Source organism: Eutrema salsugineum, unplaced genomic scaffold (assembly GCF_000478725.1).
Source record: "Eutrema salsugineum unplaced genomic scaffold, Eutsalg1_0 scaffold_7, whole genome shotgun sequence".
Lineage (NCBI taxonomy): Eukaryota > Viridiplantae > Streptophyta > Magnoliopsida > Brassicales > Brassicaceae > Eutrema > Eutrema salsugineum.
The window spans coordinates 4,017,636-4,037,055 of NW_006256486.1; the positions used below are offsets into that span (position 1 = coordinate 4,017,636).

Sequence of the window (19,420 nt, forward strand, 5' to 3'; positions counted from 1 at the left end):
GTATTCGTTACCAGGAAACCAGTTTTTTTCTGTTTAGTGACTATTTGAATCTGCGTACCGATTGTGAAACATACGAATATCTAGACTAGCACTTATTAGATTTTGCTTTTTTGGTTATATATGATTCTTAATTTTTTGGATAAGATTGCACAATTCACATTTACCCCTTTTTGCAAAGAGAAGTTTGAAGAACTCAGTGCGATTCTACTGAAATTGAGATATATTCTCTCTGTATACACTTTGTGCTACAGGCAAAAAAGAACGACATAAAAAAATTGAAGTATCTAAGGCTATAGACATAAGTTGTGCTCAGATCTAAAATCTCCTATCTAATTTTATGAAGGTTTATGGGAGTTTAGCTGCTTTCTCTAAAAGTGTTTACTCTTCCTTCAGGTTCTAGAGGATCAATCCTGATTATTACACTCTCTGTTGGTGCTGCTGCTGTCACTTGACTGGAGTCACCAATGATCTTTTGGCATGTCTCAACAAGACAGTGTCTGCATTTCGGACAAGTCATATGTTGTTGAAGCCACTTGTCAATGCAATGAACATGGAACCCGTGGTTGCACTTAGGGAGCAGCCTGAGCTTTTCACCGGAAACAAAATCCGACAAACAGATGACGCACTCTTCGCCAATCCCCGGCAGGTTCAAATCAGCTGAGTAACTAACGATCGGGAACATTCTAAGAGCTTTCTTCTTGATTCCTTTGCTTGGTGAACTGTTTGAAAGGCTAGAGATAGGCTCAGAGATCATGAAACTTGTAGATTGTCTGAATGCACAACGAATGATGTAATGTAACCCGAGGCAGCAGATGACTCCACAGATGAGTACTGAGAGAAGCATCAAGACATTCCCACTGAGGTTGTTCTCATGGGTTATGAGAGGAGATGGTGTCATCGCAAGGGGTCGTTGAGTGCTGTGGTCAAATGGGTTGTGTAGAAGCAGCTTTCTAGAGACAAAACCGCTGAGGAGTTGTTCTTGGAAAGCTTGAGCTGAAGAAGGTAACTCATTTACAGACATTTTTTTTACTCTGTATTAAAGCTTTGGAACCAAGCTCTTTTCGCTCTGCTTTGTTTTGCTTTAGTTTGTGTTATTGCTTCTTAAATTCTTGTGGAATTCAATGTGGTCTTATATATAGATTGGAATGATTACTGATTAGTATTACTGAGTGGGGACTGAGAATTCTTTTATAATTGGAGACTAATAAGATTTGTTTAAGAAAGTGGCATTTTCTTCAATTTTTCAAATGAGATTTGAGAGGATTTGGGACCCAGAAGAGCTTATCCAATTTCAGGGAATCCTTGAGTGCTGATTGTGCCTCTGGGCCATAGCTCCTCCAACCACAAGATGATTGTGTAGGGAGGGACTATCACTTTTCCAACATTGGGTATTATAATAATTTCTTCTTGTCTCACTTTAAATTAGAGAACTTTGTTTTATCATGTTGGTCTTGTGTTGATTCTTGATAAGCTGGATTTATTTTTATAATTTTTTCACATTTTTTTTATCAAGAGGAGGAGGAAGATTTTGTTGTATCTTCCTCACAATTTAATGCTTTGCCCACAGTATGCAGTGTTGTAAAGCAGTCTTTGTGCTTTAGCTTATCTTTATATGTTCTTTCCATGTGTCTGTGTTGTGTTGTTTAATAATTCACTTTACTTTAAAACATAATCAATATTACTTTTTTATTGGGATATTTAAGTGGCAATCGATTTTAAAAGTTAAATTCTTTTTATAAAATGCTAGATCCTTTTATTGTTTTGATTTATTACTACACTTAACTAGATAAATATAAATTTCTTGTTCTTATTTTTTTCCCAAATTTTAGTAAATATCTATACTATTAAAAGAGAGATACACTTTATGTCTAAACAAACAAAAAAAAATCATATTATGGTATAATTTTCTGGATAATTTAGTGTAAGATTAACAAAAAAAATTAATTTAAATTTAATTTCGAATATTAAAATATTAATTTAAATTATTTTGGATTTTCATAAGTTAGACTAATTTATCCTATTTTTTTTTTTAAACATTTGAGGCTAACCTCCTTGAATCATCCTAATAATATATGGAGTATTTGACGTAAAAAAAAAAAACATTTAATTTTTTTGTACCATGGATTAAAATTTAGTAATGTTTTTAAAATTTAAAATTTTTGTTTTCTGGACAGAGATTTTTTCCTTATTTTCATTTTATAAGAAATAGGGTACTATATAAAATCATAAGACCTTTTTGGCCTTTCCTATGTTTACTAAACTATTTTCACTTTACGGGTAATATTTTCAAAATCTATTTTGATATTTCCAGATAGCTAGATGCCCAAATGTCTGCATATTACTATCAGAAGACCTTTTTGGCTTTTTTTAATGTAAACTATTTTCTCCTTACAGGTAATATTTGCAAAATCTGTTTTGATATTCCCTGGTATCTAAATGTCTGCATATAAATGGTTCTGTAATCTGTTGTTTATTTATATATACTTCTTTTTCCTGGTCGGCGTTTGTTTATTTGTTTACCTTTCAAAAAGAGAGGAACGTTATTCATTTGGATTTGAACTTTGTCGCTTTCTTCTCCTAAATTTCCCCAGCCTTAGTATCAAGTGCCATGTTTCGTAGCTTCTAATGCCTTGTATTTGACATATTATAATAATTTAAAAGATCCAATCCAACTTAGAGCTAAATTTTGCAAAAAAATGGTAATCTCTTTGCATGAAATACTAAGGCTTTGACTAAATTGTCATATATCGATTGGTCAAGTTAAAATGAACTATTTCAAAACTAGTGGAACAAAGGAGCATAATCCAGTGATATATGTGTTTCTTAGGATTGTTTTGAAGTTCTGAATAAATCAATGAGTATATGTATAAATTTATGTAAGAAAGAAGTATATTTTAAATGCATACATATTTTGAAAACACGTTTGAAAATTTCGAAAAACAAATGTGGCAATTTTCACACCATTATGTATATACTTTCGCAGTGTTTGATTTTTTACGATGAGAATAATCTACACCAAGCATAAAATCTTATGTCACTTAGTGGAAGTCGGAATTATGCTTTCTTCGCTTTTAACCAAGATTTGTATCTGAAACACACCAAACTTTGATTACTATATGCAAGTATGCATACCCTTTTTCAATTAAAAATGATTTTAAAGATTTAATGATTATTGAATAAGAGACTTGGAGATAGTGTTTAAGAATTCTGTGGACGCGAATTAGCCCACCAAAAGAGAACAAATGTGGAATCCTTCTTCTTTTTCACCCTCCTTTGCACTTTTTTTATTTGCACTTTCAATTATTATAATTTGTGATAATGTAGTAAAGCCCTAAGAAATATTTAACTTCTAAATTGATGCGCCGTGACAAGCTAAATCCTAGGATTTATTACCTACTTATTAGTAGAGAATCGTCATAAAGATTTTGCGTCTCACATAACCACATGTTTTGTTAAGAACTATAACTATACTTGACACACTTACATGTACGAAACGATCAACTTGTTGAAAAAATAAAAATTCTTTTCAAAAGAACATGACCACGCACCTATAATAATCCTTGATCTTGTTTTCTATGTTTTTCCTACAAAACTTGAACTTTTTCGTTTCCCTGATTAACCATGTTTATTCGAAGAAGTTTCTTTTATTTCCTTTTCTGAGATCTCCTCATTTCTTTAAATTTCTAACAACAACAAAAATTATTTCGCATATGGAGTGGTTTGTTTTGGCACCAAATAATATTTCTAGATCAATCAGTGTATAAGATATCTTAATCTGTGAGGTTTATCGCTAAGTTTATTTGTTTCAATATAATAAAAACTCAAAGCCCATCCCTACACTTTCGGGAGTCTAATCCGTATATAAAAAACGTGCTCACTTTACACAAGAAAAATAACAATTACAGGCTTTACAGCAATGGAAATTGTTCTTACCATAGATATGTTCACAATAATAATAAAAAAAAAGAAGTCCCCTAACCAAAACATAGAGAATATATCTATATGAACAAACTTAACTCCATACACAAAGATGAATACAAAAACTTATAACTTCATGAACCAATGTATTTTGTATAAGGGGCCTAAGGGCGTTGCCTTTTTTCTTACACAGTCTTGGTTCAAACTCAATCACACGATTGAAAAAACTTTAGTATATAATCTTGTCGTATTTGATCCAGAATTCCATTAGGCTTTTCTTGAGCTTTTGCAGGAGATCGGTCATGTACACTGTCATATAAAACATCTGTCTTAATCTCCACTTTTCTTTTAGGCACTTTGTAAAAAGGACATCATAGCAATGATTAGATATTAAAGATGTGGTGAGAAAGATTTCAGAAATATGAGTACTTTCTTCAACTAGCTTTATGTTCTTGTCCTAAACTTAGGATATAATCTCATATATTAAAAAGAGGTAGAGCGGCCTTATGTTTTTTTTTTTCTCGAATACGATCAAAAGTATTAATTTCAGGACTCGCCCTATTCTTTACACTTGAGTATTCTCTCAAGTTTATTTAATACACTTGTCACTTACTCTTTCTTGTCATACCAAAACCCTTTGTGCAATGTATGTCTATACTATAGCTTGTTACTACCGTTGGATCATGGATGTATGATCTGTTTGAGGCACTGAGCTCTTAAACCTTTTCTCTGCTTGCTAGTATCTTGAAAGACTATTCCAACCAGTGGCTAATTGATTCCCTAAACGCCAAATTAAAATCTTCAGACCTCCATATGACTAAGAGACTGATGGATATTGCTACGAGGATAATTTCTTCTTTACTTGTGATTTCTGTTTACCAATTCAGAAAACGTTTTAAGGTTCTATTTTTTTTATTTCCTTTTCATAGTGTTTGTATAGGTTTACTTAGGTGAAGTCTTGGGTGTGAGAGGCATCCAAGCTAGAGAGAGTTTTGGATGTTTCTATCGGATTAGGCCGAGGGAGAAAACACATCAAGAGAGTTTTACTCTTGTTACGTTATTGTTCATTTTTTTATTATTATAATAATTTTTTGGTTTTGATTTTGAATTCGATTCTATCTCTAGATACTAAGATATAAACCGCTAAGAATGGAACACAATTTGGTTATATATATGATGTTGCTGTAGTTTTAAGATTTAAAAGAATCCGAGATTATAAAACTACTAGAATCAAATTTATTGTTATGAAAAAAACATACATAATAACATAATTATCCATAAATAATAAGTTTTTATAAGAAAATAAAATAAAACACTGATACTTAGTCTATGATACTGTTTTACAGATATGCACATTATCTGTAACCAATATTTGTAATGAACATGATAGAGTGAATAACAAGTCCCATGCTCGTCCTTGCCTTCCTTTTTCTCCATCCATGTCACTGATTATTCTATGACAATCATGAATTTTCTTAGAAACCATATAATCTCCTACATGAACGCTAACATAATCAAAGAGAAGTCCAGATCACTTACTAGTTGAAATTGTAGCCATTGGATGAAAACTCTTTTGGATCATACGGTGCATTTGGATACATGAGCCCAAAATCTGTTATGCCAGAAGCTTGTCCAGGTTCTTGACCACTCATCACGTAATCCAATTGCTCCGGAAGCTGATACTGCTGTTGTGGCTGCTGCTGCTGCTGCTGGAGATGGTCCTGGTCAAAATAGGGCAAAGGAGGCATAGGAGCGGTCATGAACTCGTTGCTGTTCACTGACAAGTTATAACCATTTGGATATTGATTCTCCTGGAGCGGGTAAACGACTTGATCGTTCATAAGAGACGATGATGCAGCGTGCATAGGAGCAGACACGAACTGGTTGTTGTTCACTGACAAGTTATAACCATTTGGATATTGATTCTCCTGGAGCGGGTAAATGACTTGATCGTTGATAAGAGACGATGGTGCAGCGTGCATAGGAGCGGACACGAACTGGTTGTTGTTCACTGTCAAGTTATGACCACTTGGATATTGATTCTCCTGGAGCGGGTACTCGGCTTGACCGTTGATAAGAGACGATGGTGCAGCGTGCATAGGAGCGGACACGAACTGGTTGTTGTTCACTGTCAAGTTATGACCACTTGGATATTGATTCTCCTGGAGCGGGTACTCGGCTTGACCGTTGATAAGAGACGATGGTGCAGCGTGCATAGGAGCGGACACGAACTGGTTGTTGTTCACTGTCAAGTTATGACCACTTGGATATTGATTCTCCTGGAGCGGGTACTCGGCTTGACCGTTGATAAGAGACGATGGTGCAGCGTGCATAGGAGCGGACACGAACTGGTTGTTGTTCACTGTCAAGTTATGACCACTTGGATATTGATACTCCTGGAGCGGGTAAATGACTTGATCGTTGATAAGAGACGATGTTGCAGTGTGCATAGGAGCGGACACGAACTCGTTGTTGTTCACTGTCATGTTGTAACCATTTGGAGATTGATTCTCCTGGAGCGGGTAAACGGGCGGACCATTCATTAGAGACGATGTTGCAGTGTGCATGGGAGCGGACACGAACTCGTTGTTGTTCACTGTCATGTTGTAACCATTTTGATGTTGATTCTCCTGGAGCGGGTAAACGGCTGGACCATTCATTAGAGACGATGTTGCAGTGTGCATAGGAGAAGACACGAACTGGTTGTTGTTCACTGTCATGCTGTAACCATTTTGATGTTGATTCTCCTGGAGCGGGTAAACGTCTCGACCGTTCATAAGAGACGATGTAGCACTGTGCATAGGAGCGGTCATGAACTGGCTGCTGTTCACTGTCAAGTTGTAACCATTTGGATATTGATTCTCCTGGAGCGGGTAAACGGCTTGACCGTTCATGAGAGACGATGTTGCAGAGTGCATAGGAGCGGTCATGAACTGGCTGTTGTTCACTGTCAAGTTATAACCATTTGGTTGTGGATTCTCCTGGAGCGGGAAAATGGCTTGACCGTTCATGAGAGACGATGTTGCAGTGTGCATATGAGTGGACACGAACTGGTTGTTGTTCACTGCCATGTTGTAACCATTTGGATATTGATTCTCCTGGACCAGGTAGACGGCTTGACCGCTCATGAGAGACGATGTTGCATTGTGCATAGGAGCGGACACGAACTGGTTGTTGTTCACTGTCATGTTGTAACCATTTTGATATTGATTCTCCTGGAGCGGGTAGAAGGCTTGACCGTTCATAAGAGCCGATGTTCCAGTGTGAACAATGTTCGCACCGAGGAGAGACATAGGTTGATATGGAGGAGACCAATCATCCTCTTCCATCTGTTGAGGAATTTTCTCTTCCTCAATACTGATACGATATTTCTGTTCAACAACACAATCAATATAAAATTCTGTGTTATTGATATGTCCAAAATTATAATTTAATGGGTTTTTATATTTGTTGTCACACAAGAAACAATAATGGTTTTTTTTTTTTTGGTATTTACCTGAAGATGACTAGAGATATTGCTTCTAGTGAGTCCAGTGATGCCCATCTCTTTCAAACATTTGAGAAGTAACTTTGGATTAGACTCTGCGTTTGCAATCAAAACATGATTAGAAAAAGTAAAGATAATTAAGATGCTGAAAAATTATAGAGATTATGACTTATTGTTAAATTACTTCTAGGACCACCAAGCAAGTCAATGGCTTTAAGAAACTTCTCTTGAATTTCTCCAGTCCACACCACCCGCGGTTTCCTCACTTTTTTCTTACCCATGTCTTGGTTTGTTGTCTTGGACTCGTCGCTGTCTTGGTCTAAACCATCACTCTGAACCAGACCTGACCCAAGTTCTCCAGTCTGTGCCATCCCCGGATTCTCTTCTATCTTATCGATGCTTTGTTCACTGTTATCTTGGTTGACCATGGTCATGGAATCATCTTTGTCTTGCTTCGAACCGTCGTCATGACTCTGAACTAGATCTACATGAACCGGTGCTGGGATTAAAACGGTTTTAGACATCATCCTCTGGCGTAGAATGTGTTGCCATATGTTGGCTAAGACCTGTTCTACAACCGGTTTCACAGCAAAGTAACAAGCACCGTTCATCGTTGCCTCCAGCACCGTATCTACTTGATCATCATCAGACATAACTACATAAAAACGAAATAAATAAATTATTATTTTTAATTGAAAATAAAATTGGTTTTAATATATAGATTCAAAAGTAAATAAGAAAATAAAATAAAATAAATCGATTTACATACTTACGACAGGCAGATCCATCTTTTCACCAATGATTTTGAGGGCTTGGATTCCATTAATTTCAGGCATATGATAATCCCAAATCACGATATTAATCCTATGTTTACAGTTTGTCAAAAACGAGATAGCTTCTTCCGCATCCGCGTAAATCGTCACTGGATAACCAAAAAAAAACACATTATTACAAGCCCTAACCCTAGCCCTAACAAGTCTTTATTTAAACACCTAAAATCACGGGGAGAGATAAAGAAAGAGACGTAGATAAAGAGATACCTTCAAATGCGTATTGTTGCATGATATTTTTCATATTAAGTAAAGTGACGAAATTGCTGTCGACAACAAGAACATTAGTACTCCCCGGGAATTCGTTGGGAAGAGAGTTGAGGCCTTCGATTTCAGAAGATTCTCGCTGCGAAATGCGAGTTTCATCTCCACCTTCAGTCATATTTCCTACCAACATTAAAATTAAATTTGTAGAGATTGAATGAAAATGAGAGAGATTTTATGTATGCTAAAAGATGTTGATCTATATCTTAGGACAAGAAGTTGGATGCATTTTATACTGCAACATTTTTTCTTATCCTCATAAAGTTTGGACATATGTCATAAATTGTTGAAAGAAATGGGTTGTTATATTTAATTGGTCTACATCTTATGTAAGTAAAAATGGAATAAATTTTATGAGAAAATACAATAATAGTCAATACAGCAAAGAAAAGACTGTAATTATTATTAGTTGTCGATCCAACTTTTCCATTTTATAATTTTATGAAAAGTTTCTTTTTATTTTTATTCCTTTTTTGTATATATGACTTGTTGACTGTATTTCTTTTCTTATAGATTTTGTTTTAATTATATTGAAAATGTAAGAAAATTCTAAGAATTCTAATTAATTCAAGAGAATTTTTATATCAAGTACTTAAAAACAAGAAAATTTTGACTACCTTTTAGAGTTTATTTCCAAAACTAAGACTGTCCCATACATTTCAACAAATAAAAAAAAGACTTCCCATACACACTCTCTGTGGAATTAACATTTTTCTTATGACTATTTGCGAAAATAATATTTCTTTCAACAACTTAATCCGTAATGTGTAAATTAGACCAAGATGGACTTGATCCTTTTTTTTGGTCAAAATGGACTTCATCTTATATATGAAGTGATGTGATCACCTAAATTAATTACATAAGTATCGGATTAAGGAACCGTAAATAAGTAGACTAGATAGATCTATGAAGATTTGAAAGAAAAACAAAAAGAAAAAAGCATTCATGTAATAGTTTTACTTTTAACAAGATTCATGAATATGGCCATAAGGTCCCAGGCAAAAGAAGTTAACATGCGATAGGTTAACATATATAAAAACCTTGGGTAGGAAAAAAATCCATAATAGGACATAAATCTGTGAGAAATCAGTAAGATTTTTTTCAGAAATTCCAAAACATTCCTTCTTGTATTGTGTCATAGCACGAGACAGGTGTCTACGCGTGATAGACTAAGAAGTTGGGGTCCTCAAGTTCCCTCTTCTCATGCTTGCTTCTTGTATTGGGCCTCCTCTTCTTCACATCGCTTCTCAACCCTCCTAACTTTGAGGCTGCTATAACTTGGGTCAGATCAGCCTCCTCAAATGCTAAACTAAATCAAATGTCATATGCAAGCCCATTCTTCAAGCATCTCTATACGAAATGTAGAAAGAAAGGAACTCTCGACTACATACCTTGGTATCCAAGCTACGGGTCCAAGTGATTAGAGAGATTCAAGTCACGATTCACAGCAAGCTAGCCAACGTCGATGTTGCTTCTTACTATTAGCCTCAAAATTCGACTTCTGATAATATTTACTTATCAACTTGGTTTGAGTTCATTCAGTTCTCTCATACACCACCTCCTTATAAGATGGTATTGCCTTATGTTTCTCTTTGCTGTTATGATGTTCATTATGCCTTTGTAATAGCTAATGGATTATTCAGAAAGAAAATCTGGGAATTCAAAAGTTGAAATCATTAGTAAATCTTTTAGGTAGAGCGAGCATTTGTAAAAAGAATTAGTTTAAGTTTCCCAAAAGATTACTCATCTTCACAAAGACAATCACTATGCATATCGATTCTATCGGATTTCAAAACGATATGAATAATATCAATGCTGTTGATAAAACGATAAGAGACAATGATTTTCCTACAACCTAAGTTTTTTTTTTTTCATCATTCAAACTTTTTCAATCATTTAGCAATATGACAAACTGTAATCTATTATTCTAGTGAAGTTGGAAAACAATTACAAGGCTCCTGTTCTAAAATATAATATCATACAAGAGACTGAAATTCTTACGTAGATGGAAAGACCCATCATGTTGGCAAATGACAATGTGGAAGAGTTGGAGTGAATGTAATTCTTACGTAATTCTTATCATCATCAACTTTTACCGATTCTTCTGTTAACACTTGGAGCTGTTCCAGAGAAGACTCAGGATGCTCTGGATCTTTGATATCTCTTATATGATCAAAAATCTCGAGCTGATCTATTGGTTCTACTGAATACTCATCGGTATTGCTCTCATTAGTACGATCACGCCGTTTTCTCTTCGGGTAAACAATTGGGTTCTCGTTAACCAACACATAATCCATATTTCTCTCCGCGTGTAAAAGCTTTTCTCGATGTTGTTCAGTGAACGAACGGGTAGAAGATGAGGAGACGATATATAACCTAACAAGAGCTCTGACCTAATTGGGCTCCAACAACCTAAGTTTTCTGCAATGATATCTAGATAAAATATTTGGAGAAAAAATAAACAATGAAATTTTTTTGTCAAACAAAATAAAGAAACGTTTTTTTTCTCTTACACTGATACAAATTATGAGAAATAGTGCAAAGATAATTTTACAATGAACAATCTTACATGTTGTACTATGAACTGTTTGGCGTGGGCGTTATATAGCGGTAGAACCAGTTGCCGAGGCAGCTAAGAATGAGGTGGGTCAAGTGACCCAGATGAAATCTTAAAAAAAAATGTCCATGAAGCTTATAACTGTCCCTCATCGACAAAGTATTATAATTTAGAAGGGGAAGTTAGCACTATAAATAAGAGTTTATCTAAAAATATTAATTTCTAAGTTTCGAACCCCTTCTAAAACTGATATAATTGCACCAAAAGACAACAAGCATATGGCTTCCTCAAATATTTTCACACCTTTGATTTTGTTTTCTATCTATAGATGATGCTTGTTGTTCTTGGACTCACTAATAACTTATCAAAGGCTCTACAAAAAGGAGACCAAGATGAATGCTGTTTCATTGTTGGAATCTACTGAATGACAGTTGCATAAGCTTAGAGTATATGGATGAGATGATTCTGTGGCTAAATTTTATTCTTTTAGTGAGAAAAATAAATCTGAAATGCATACTCTCTAGGATGAGTTTGTTGATTCAAGAAAGCCAAGGAAAAAGACTCGGTATAACCAACTTGCATCATTATAAGGTGGATTTTTTCTACACCGTCTTAAATATGCAACTTCAAGAGTTTAATGATCGTTTTGATGAGGTGAATTCTGAACTACTTGTTTGTATGGCATCCTTAAATCTGATAGATTCTTTCGCCAATTTGACAAGTCAAAGTTGGTGAGATTGGCTGAGCTTTATCCAGATGACTTTAGTTTTGTAGAACGGAGATTACTTGATCATCAACTTGACATCTACCTTGATGATGTACAAAAGGATGATAGGTTTTTACTAACCTAGAAAGTATTGGTGATTTTGCTCGTGTATTGGTGGAGACAAGAAAACATCTTTCTCATCCTTTGGTCTATCGTCTTTTGAAGCTATGTTTGATTCTTATTGTTGCGGCCGCAACCGTCGAAAGGTGTTTTTCTGCAATGAAAATTTTGAAGATGACCTCGCGGCATAATAGCATTGGTGATGAGTTTTTAAGCGATTGTCTAGTTTGTTTTATTGAAAAACAGGTGTTTGAAACTATCACAAATGAAACTGTGATAAAACGATTTCAAAATATGAGTGAGCGTACATTACATTTTTGAGATGTTTATCAATGGTGAATTTTTTTATTTTTATAATGAAACTTAATACATTTTTTATTGTAACCCATGTCAATATTTTTCCTGTCTCCGCCACCGGGTAGAACTGTTCGTTATAAAATCATGATGTAACATCTATCTATATACTTATTTGTGTGTGATTTGCTGAGGTGTCGCGCTCACAGCGAGTTTCACAGTCTTTCGCTTACGTGTCAGCTCCAAAATAATTTTTGGCTGCAAAAAGACCATTTAACCCGATTTTGCGTCTACATGTCATTAATTTTTTGATTGGTTCTTATCTGATGATGTGTAAAAAAGCTTAAAACAAACCGCTCTAAATTACTATGGTTTAATACTTAATTTTATAGTCAATCAAACCGTTTTTAAAATTATATAAAACCAAAATTAAAAAAAAGCCCAATTTTGCAACTACGAGTCATTTTTTATTGGTTCTAATGTGTAAAAAAAAACCTAAAACAAACCGGTCTAAATTACTATAGTTTAATGCTTAAATTTGTAGTCAATCAAACCGTTTTTAAAATTATATAAAACCAAAATAAAAAAAAACAAAAACATTTTTTAAATAAAAACACAAAAATGGAATCTATATATCTTAGTGTTTACCATTTCTTATGTTTCCAAAATTTAGAAAAAATCTAATAAAAATGTTAAAAAAGACAAAAAATAGAATTTTATAACTTTTTATTTTAACATAGACGTGGTTTTATAATTTTGTTTTAGTTATAAAGCACCGCAAGTTTTAAGTTACAAAATATAGAAAAACATGTTCCGAGGATAAAGGAGAAAGCTGATAACAGAAAAAGATGTTGGAACCCAATATTAATAAACATTTGGACTTGTAATATTGAGTTTGTGTGTGAATAAGAAATGAAGTTTAATAAGCAAATGGGCCTTATAAATTCATTTGAGATTTGGGTTTGAGCCTATGGAAATGAAATGTTCCTATTGGCTATAACTAAAAGTGGAAGTTTAGTGGAAATGTAATTGTCCCACATTGCTCACCAAGGAGAAAAATCTCTTGTATATATATGGTCTTCTCACAATAAGGGTCAACAGCATTGAGGAAGTAAAAGAGCATTATGCAAAAAAACCTACGCGCGCCGCCGCCGTCGCCGGTGCCGGGATCGGGCTCGGGCTCGGGCTCGTTGCTCGTTGCATTTTTTAGTTGGCTTTTAGGGTTCTTGGGCTCTTGGGCTCTTGGGCTCTATATAGCTGGGTGTGGACTTCTTAGTTCCTGCGAAATAATTTTTGCATATTGAAAGGATAAATCTTAGGAAATAAAAGATTGCGTCCAGATAATAACGAAAAATTTCCGAATCCTTTTACTTGTGGAAAAAGGAGAATATTTCGTGAATATTCCTTTTCGCCAAAGCTTAGTCCTTGCGGATCAAGCTGAACCTTCCAGTATAAATAGACGTCCTCTTCTCTCATTCTAAATCATCGAATTCTCGAATACACCAAACACACAGCAAATAATTCTTTCCAGCAAATCCCTCTTGTCTTAATTTCGTAAGTGTCTCGAGAGCTATAGCGTAGTATAATTTTAGTTCGCAGATTTTATTACGGGTGTTGCGTAATAGTCTCATCACGGTTGTATCCTGGGATTCAAAAATCGCACCATACGGTCACACATTACCGGCGATTTACTGAGTTAAGGAAAGAGATCATATCTCGACTCCGTGTTTTCGTCTGTTTTCAATCGGTTTTCTAATTCTCATTTTAATCTCTTACCTTAACATATCGTTTATAATATTGCTATTTTCTATTCGTGATTTCAATCGGATTTTCGCGGTCCTACACTCTTAACTTAATATATCCGCTTCCTGTTTATCGCTTGAATCAGATTGAATATTGCGAAACAGTTTTTATAAACGGTTTTGAGAAAACGAGTTTTTAAAATCGATCTACAAAGTGTCTGCGAAAGTTTCTTAGCTATTTCGTAGAACTTTTGATCTGTTAAAGACGAATCTTCTGAAACGGTTTATGCGGCAGTCATAAACAGGTCCGCAAAACGTGTTAGGGTTTAAGAACGTCATCAAAAGACGATTCTGGGAACGCCTATTTTCAAGTTCTAAGAATACCTATTGGTAATATCTGTGGAAACTCAAAACGAATCCTTTTCGGAAAACGCTGTTCATAGCGACTTAAACGTCTTAATCGCTGATTTGAATCTTGGTTCTCAACACTAACTTCGGTTATTTTCTGTGAACAGATTCAACTATGACTGACGATGATGTCAACATGACTACCAATGGAAGCTCGGGTGAAGTCAGGATGCCAGCGTCGGTAACCGCAGGACTTCAGCCCGACAAGTTCGATGGTTCGAACTTCAAGCAGTGGCAAGAAAGGATGCACTTCTTTCTGTCGTCAATGCAGCTGAGGAAGTACCTCACAGAGGATCCCCCAACAGTGCCAGAAGGAAACAAAGATGCTACGATTCTGGCTACCGTTGAAGCGTGGAAGCACTCAGACTTTTTATGCAAAGGGCACATCAAGAATCGCCTGGTGGACCAGCTGTTTGATGTGTACAGTGAGGTCAAAACTTCCAAAGAACTCTGGGATGCTTTGGAAAAGAAGTACAAGTCGTACAATGTTGGCTCTGGGAAATTCCCTACAGCGAAACTCCTCAAGTTTGAGATGGTGGATTCTCGTCCCATCATGCCACAAGTGCACGAGCTGGAACTAATCTTTCAAGAGATTAGGACTGAAGGAATGAAGCTATGTGAGACATTCACGGTGAACTGCTTCATTGAGAAGTTACCTCCAAGTTGGGCAGACTTCCAGAACTATCTTGCTTACAAGCAAAAGGCCCTGTCTCTAGCAAATCTGATCTCCAGATTGCAGAATGAGTCACTAAAACGTGACAGAGTTGGAAAAGAAGATGGTCAGATCATGACCCATGATGCAAACGTGGCTGAGTACAGGAAAAAGGGCAAAGGCAAACCATCCAACAAGGCTGTGCCTAACAAGTTTCCTCCACGAGACAACACTAGCTTCAAGAAGCAAGGTCAAGCACCCATGAAGAACAAGTTCGATGGAAAGTGCAACTACTGCAACAAGCTTGGACATAAGTCTTCAGAGTGTTGCCGAAAGGCTAAGTCTGAGAACAACCAAGCTCACTTGACTGAAGCAGACCTGTGTGCAATGGTTACAGAGGCTAACTTGGTGGAAGAGAACCCCAAGGCGTGGTGGTATGACACAGGTGCTACCACACACATCTGTATTGACAGAGAGATGTTCAGTACCTATCACAAGTGCAAGACTGATGATCAACTAAAGATGGGAAACATCTCCCAATCCAAGATTGAAGGTACTGGAAAAGTTGTGAAGATGACTTCAGGCATGGAGGTTACTCTCAACAACGTGAAGCATGTTCCAGACATGAGGAAGAACCTGATCTCTGTTACTCTAATGAGCAAGCATGGTTTTGCAATCAACTTAGAGTCTGACCAGCTGATACTTAGGAAGAATGGTGTTTTCATAGGAAAAGGTTATGTTAAGTCAGGATTGATCAAAATGTCTATAATGACAATCCTGAAGAAAAAAAAAAGTTGTACCTGATTCCAAAGATTTAATTAATAAGAATCCAGTTGCTTATGTGGTTAAGTCTTCTAATATTTGGCATGAACGTTTAGGACATGTTAATTACAAGTCTATTCAAAGACTGATGAATTTGAACATGATTCCAAAGTGCAAAATCAGCAAAGACAAATGTGAAATTTGTGTCCAAGCAAAGCTCACAAAAACACCATCACCTCATGTTGAACGAACTACTGAACCTCTTGGATTAATCCACACTGATCTATGAGATTTAAAATATCTACCATCAAGAGGTGGTAAAAAGTATTTTGTGACTTTCATTGATGATTGTACAAGGTACTGCTACGTGTACTTGCTGCGTAGTAAAGATGAAGTCTTCGACAAATTCAAAGAGTACAAACTCGAAGTTGAAAAGCAACTGGCAAAGACCATCAAAATGGTCAGAAGTGATAGGGGTGGAGAATATGAAGGACCTTTCAATGAGTTTTGCCAGATAAACGGAATTATCCATCAAACTACAACCCCCTATTCACCTGAATCCAACGGAGTTGCGGAAAGAAAGAATCGAACTCTAAAGGAGATGATGAATGCAATGTTGCAGGAATCTGGGACACCCCAGAATCTGTGGGGGGGGGGGGAAGCACTGCTCACCACAAATTATATCCTCAACAAAATACTTCATAAGGTAATTGGCAAAACACCGTATGAACTTTGGAAAGGTCATGTACCTTCGTACAAATACCTGAAAGTGTGGGGGTGCTTAGCAAAAGTCGCAGTGCCACCTCCAAAGAAGGTCACAATTGGACCTAATACTGTGGACTGTATCTTTATCGGATATGCTCACAATAGTAGTGCTTATCGATTTCTGGTACATAAGTCAGATGTATCAGATGTCCAAGTGATGCGTCTTTCTTTGAACACACATTTCCATATAAAGATAAGCAAACTACTAAACGCACTCGTGAAGAAAGAGATGCGACTACTTCTGTAAATGAGACGGAAGTAGAACAGGTTGAAGATGAACCTAGACGAAGCAATAGAGCTCGTAAGGAAAAATCTTTTGGTGAAGATTTCATGATGGTCTTTCTTGTCGAGAATGAACCGAGATCTTACACTGAATCCATGTCTACACCAGAAGCTCCTTATTGGAAGGATGCTGTCAATAGTGAGATGAGTTCTATAATGCAGAATCATACCTATGAGATAACTGACTTACCTCAAGGGTTCAAAGCACTAGGGTGTAAATGGATCTTCAAGACCAAGCTGAAAGCTGATGGTTCTATTGATATATTCATAAATTGCATCATTTAATGTACATATTCTAGTCCAAATCATGTCTCATTTGCATGCATTTTAGGTCTTTAAGCATTGTTTTAGGACTTAGGAGATTTCATTAGGTCCAAGATAGTTTTGCATGTTTTGGAGTGTTAAACAGGTGCTTTTGGAGTTTATTTGGAGTGGAGGATGTGATTCAGATGAAGAAATGGAGTTGAAATGATCAAAAATGGTGAAAATGAGCAATTTTGGGTTTCTCGGCAAAATGATGTACTGATGGCCGAAGATTCTCGGCCAAAATCCTTCCCGCGGGTAGCTTTCTCGGCCAAAACCACGTACCGCGGTTAAGTCTCTCGGCCAAAAATCCCGGGTGTAGATACATTTCCGAAATCGCGTCCCCGGGAAGCTCTTGCCGGCCGATTCAGCTTACAGGGTCTTCCGAAAAGTTGGAGATAGTCAAGAACCCAGGACAGGTTGAATCAGGGCATTTGGAGCACTGAGCTGAAAGATACGGTCACCGGAAGACAGACCTCTCTCGCATCCATTCCGGAGCAATCCGATACCCCTGAATGATCGCCTGTCCGGGGAACCTTCCGGTCCGATTCAGTTATCGGGTGCTTCACCAAAGTTGGAGAGGATTGGATCACGGTTCCAGAGCAAGTGAAATCATGGAATTCGGACGCGTGAGAAGAAAGTTAAGCTCGTCGGGAAAACTCCTGTCTCGCTGCCGTTTTGGACCGAGCCGATGAGATCCGAAGAATGCGAAGAACGGTGCACTTACAGGCCGATTAAGTTTCCGGGGCCTTCATGAGAATCAGAGACATTTGAGTACTCTTTCCAGAACGTCCGAGATCATTCAATTCGGAGCTATGATCAGGAAGATAAGGTCTCCGGAATGGACACATGTCTAGACGCCTCTCTCTGATCGTTTAAATGCACTGCAAAGATGAGCTCTCCAGGAAGCCTTCCACTTCCCAAGCACCGAGTCTTCCTTCACCAAAGTTGGAAATATATGAGTCCTCTGTTCTTTTCAACCGGAATCACTCAATTCAGACAAGTATCTTAGAAGTTACACTCTCCGGAATGCGAAGTGGTCCAAGCTGCTCTGAATGCTGCGAGAAAGCTTTGCGACTTGGTTAACTCGCAGGCCTGAAGACGAATGAAATTGATGCTGCGAGTTGAGAAGTGCGGGTAAGCTATCAATGGATGAGGTCTGAGGCTCCCGAGCAAGAAAATTGCTAAGTCCACAATACTGCGACTTGGGCATGCTACCTGGGAGACACTAGAACCAAGCCGCATGACCACTCGCAATTTACTCCGTCTTGAGCCTGCGACCTGCGAGTTGAAGAAGAAGAAGATTAAGCCGCACAAAGACTCGCAAAACACTCCTACTTGGGCGTGCGGCTAAGACAAAGCGATTTAAGTCTCACAAGATAAGTTCTTCATCTGCTGCGACTTGGACATGCTACCTGGGAGACACTGGACCAACCTGCAGTAATTCCACTTTACCCACTAAAGCCGGGTCAGGACCCGGTTTGTTCCGGGCTGACCCGGTTCATTAGCACTTAGTATATATAGCTTTTTGGAGAAAAACCCTAGAGATGTTATCTTCTCTCTTAGTTTCTCTTTAGTTTTCTTTCCTTTTTAGTGTAAAAACGTTTTTGATTAAGAGATATCTCAAGGATTTAATCAATCTAAGTCTGTTTCTTATCATCTCATCATCTCATTTCTGCTTCTAATCATGATTAACATCATCTCTTGCAAAAGATTAGATGTGTTCTTCATGATTAGTGAGTAGTCATCTTTTAAGCTTCTAGGTGTGTAGATTAGGGTGCTTAGATGTGGATTAATGATTGTTTAAGCTTAGATTCTCTTCTACTTTCCTTAGTTAGCTGATCCTAATGCTAGATCCTTGCACATCACTTGGGTCTAGAATCTGGGTTTTTCATGCACCAAAAGTGTTTGATGAAATGCCTGAATGAAAGCTAACTAAGGGTTTTTGCATTAATGCCATGGGAATGTTTGTTAATTGCATAAATGACATATTAGAACTGTTTCTTAATGCTCATTGATTCATATTTCACAAATGATGATTTGGTTTGAAAATGGATTAGTGTAGAGGTTAGTGCCTTCATGAGAGGATTAATCTAGATTAGAGTTCTAAGTTCATTGGAATTTGAGATCATGTGATGCTTGCTTTATCTTTCTGTATAAGATTCAGTCTTTCTTAGCTCTTATTTTGATGCACAAAGAGGCTGTCTGGTCATTTTAGACTTGGACCCTTATGCTTGTTGATTGTTTATTCATCTAATGGGAATTAGTCTTGAATTGGTAATTAACAAAGGGATTTCTGTCATGAGAATGAATTAATCTGAATTGGAAGT

The 19,420-nt window shown here is 36.7% G+C and overlaps 2 protein-coding genes across 2 annotated transcripts; both read right to left on the minus strand.

The window, feature by feature from the left end:
- Positions 1–224: 224 nt before the first annotated feature.
- Positions 225–1,021, minus strand: LOC18011334 (E3 ubiquitin-protein ligase ATL76). The gene has a single exon (XM_006393232.2). The coding sequence runs from the start codon at positions 1,019–1,021 to the stop codon at positions 356–358; it is 666 nt and encodes a 221-aa protein (XP_006393294.1). The 3' UTR covers positions 225–355.
- A 9,496-nt stretch (positions 1,022–10,517) lies between these two features.
- LOC18011387 (protein AE7) lies at positions 10,518–10,811 on the minus strand. The gene has a single exon (XM_006393234.2). The coding sequence runs from the start codon at positions 10,794–10,796 to the stop codon at positions 10,518–10,520; it is 279 nt and encodes a 92-aa protein (XP_006393296.1). The 5' UTR covers positions 10,797–10,811.
- Between the last annotated feature and the right edge of the window lie 8,609 nt (positions 10,812–19,420).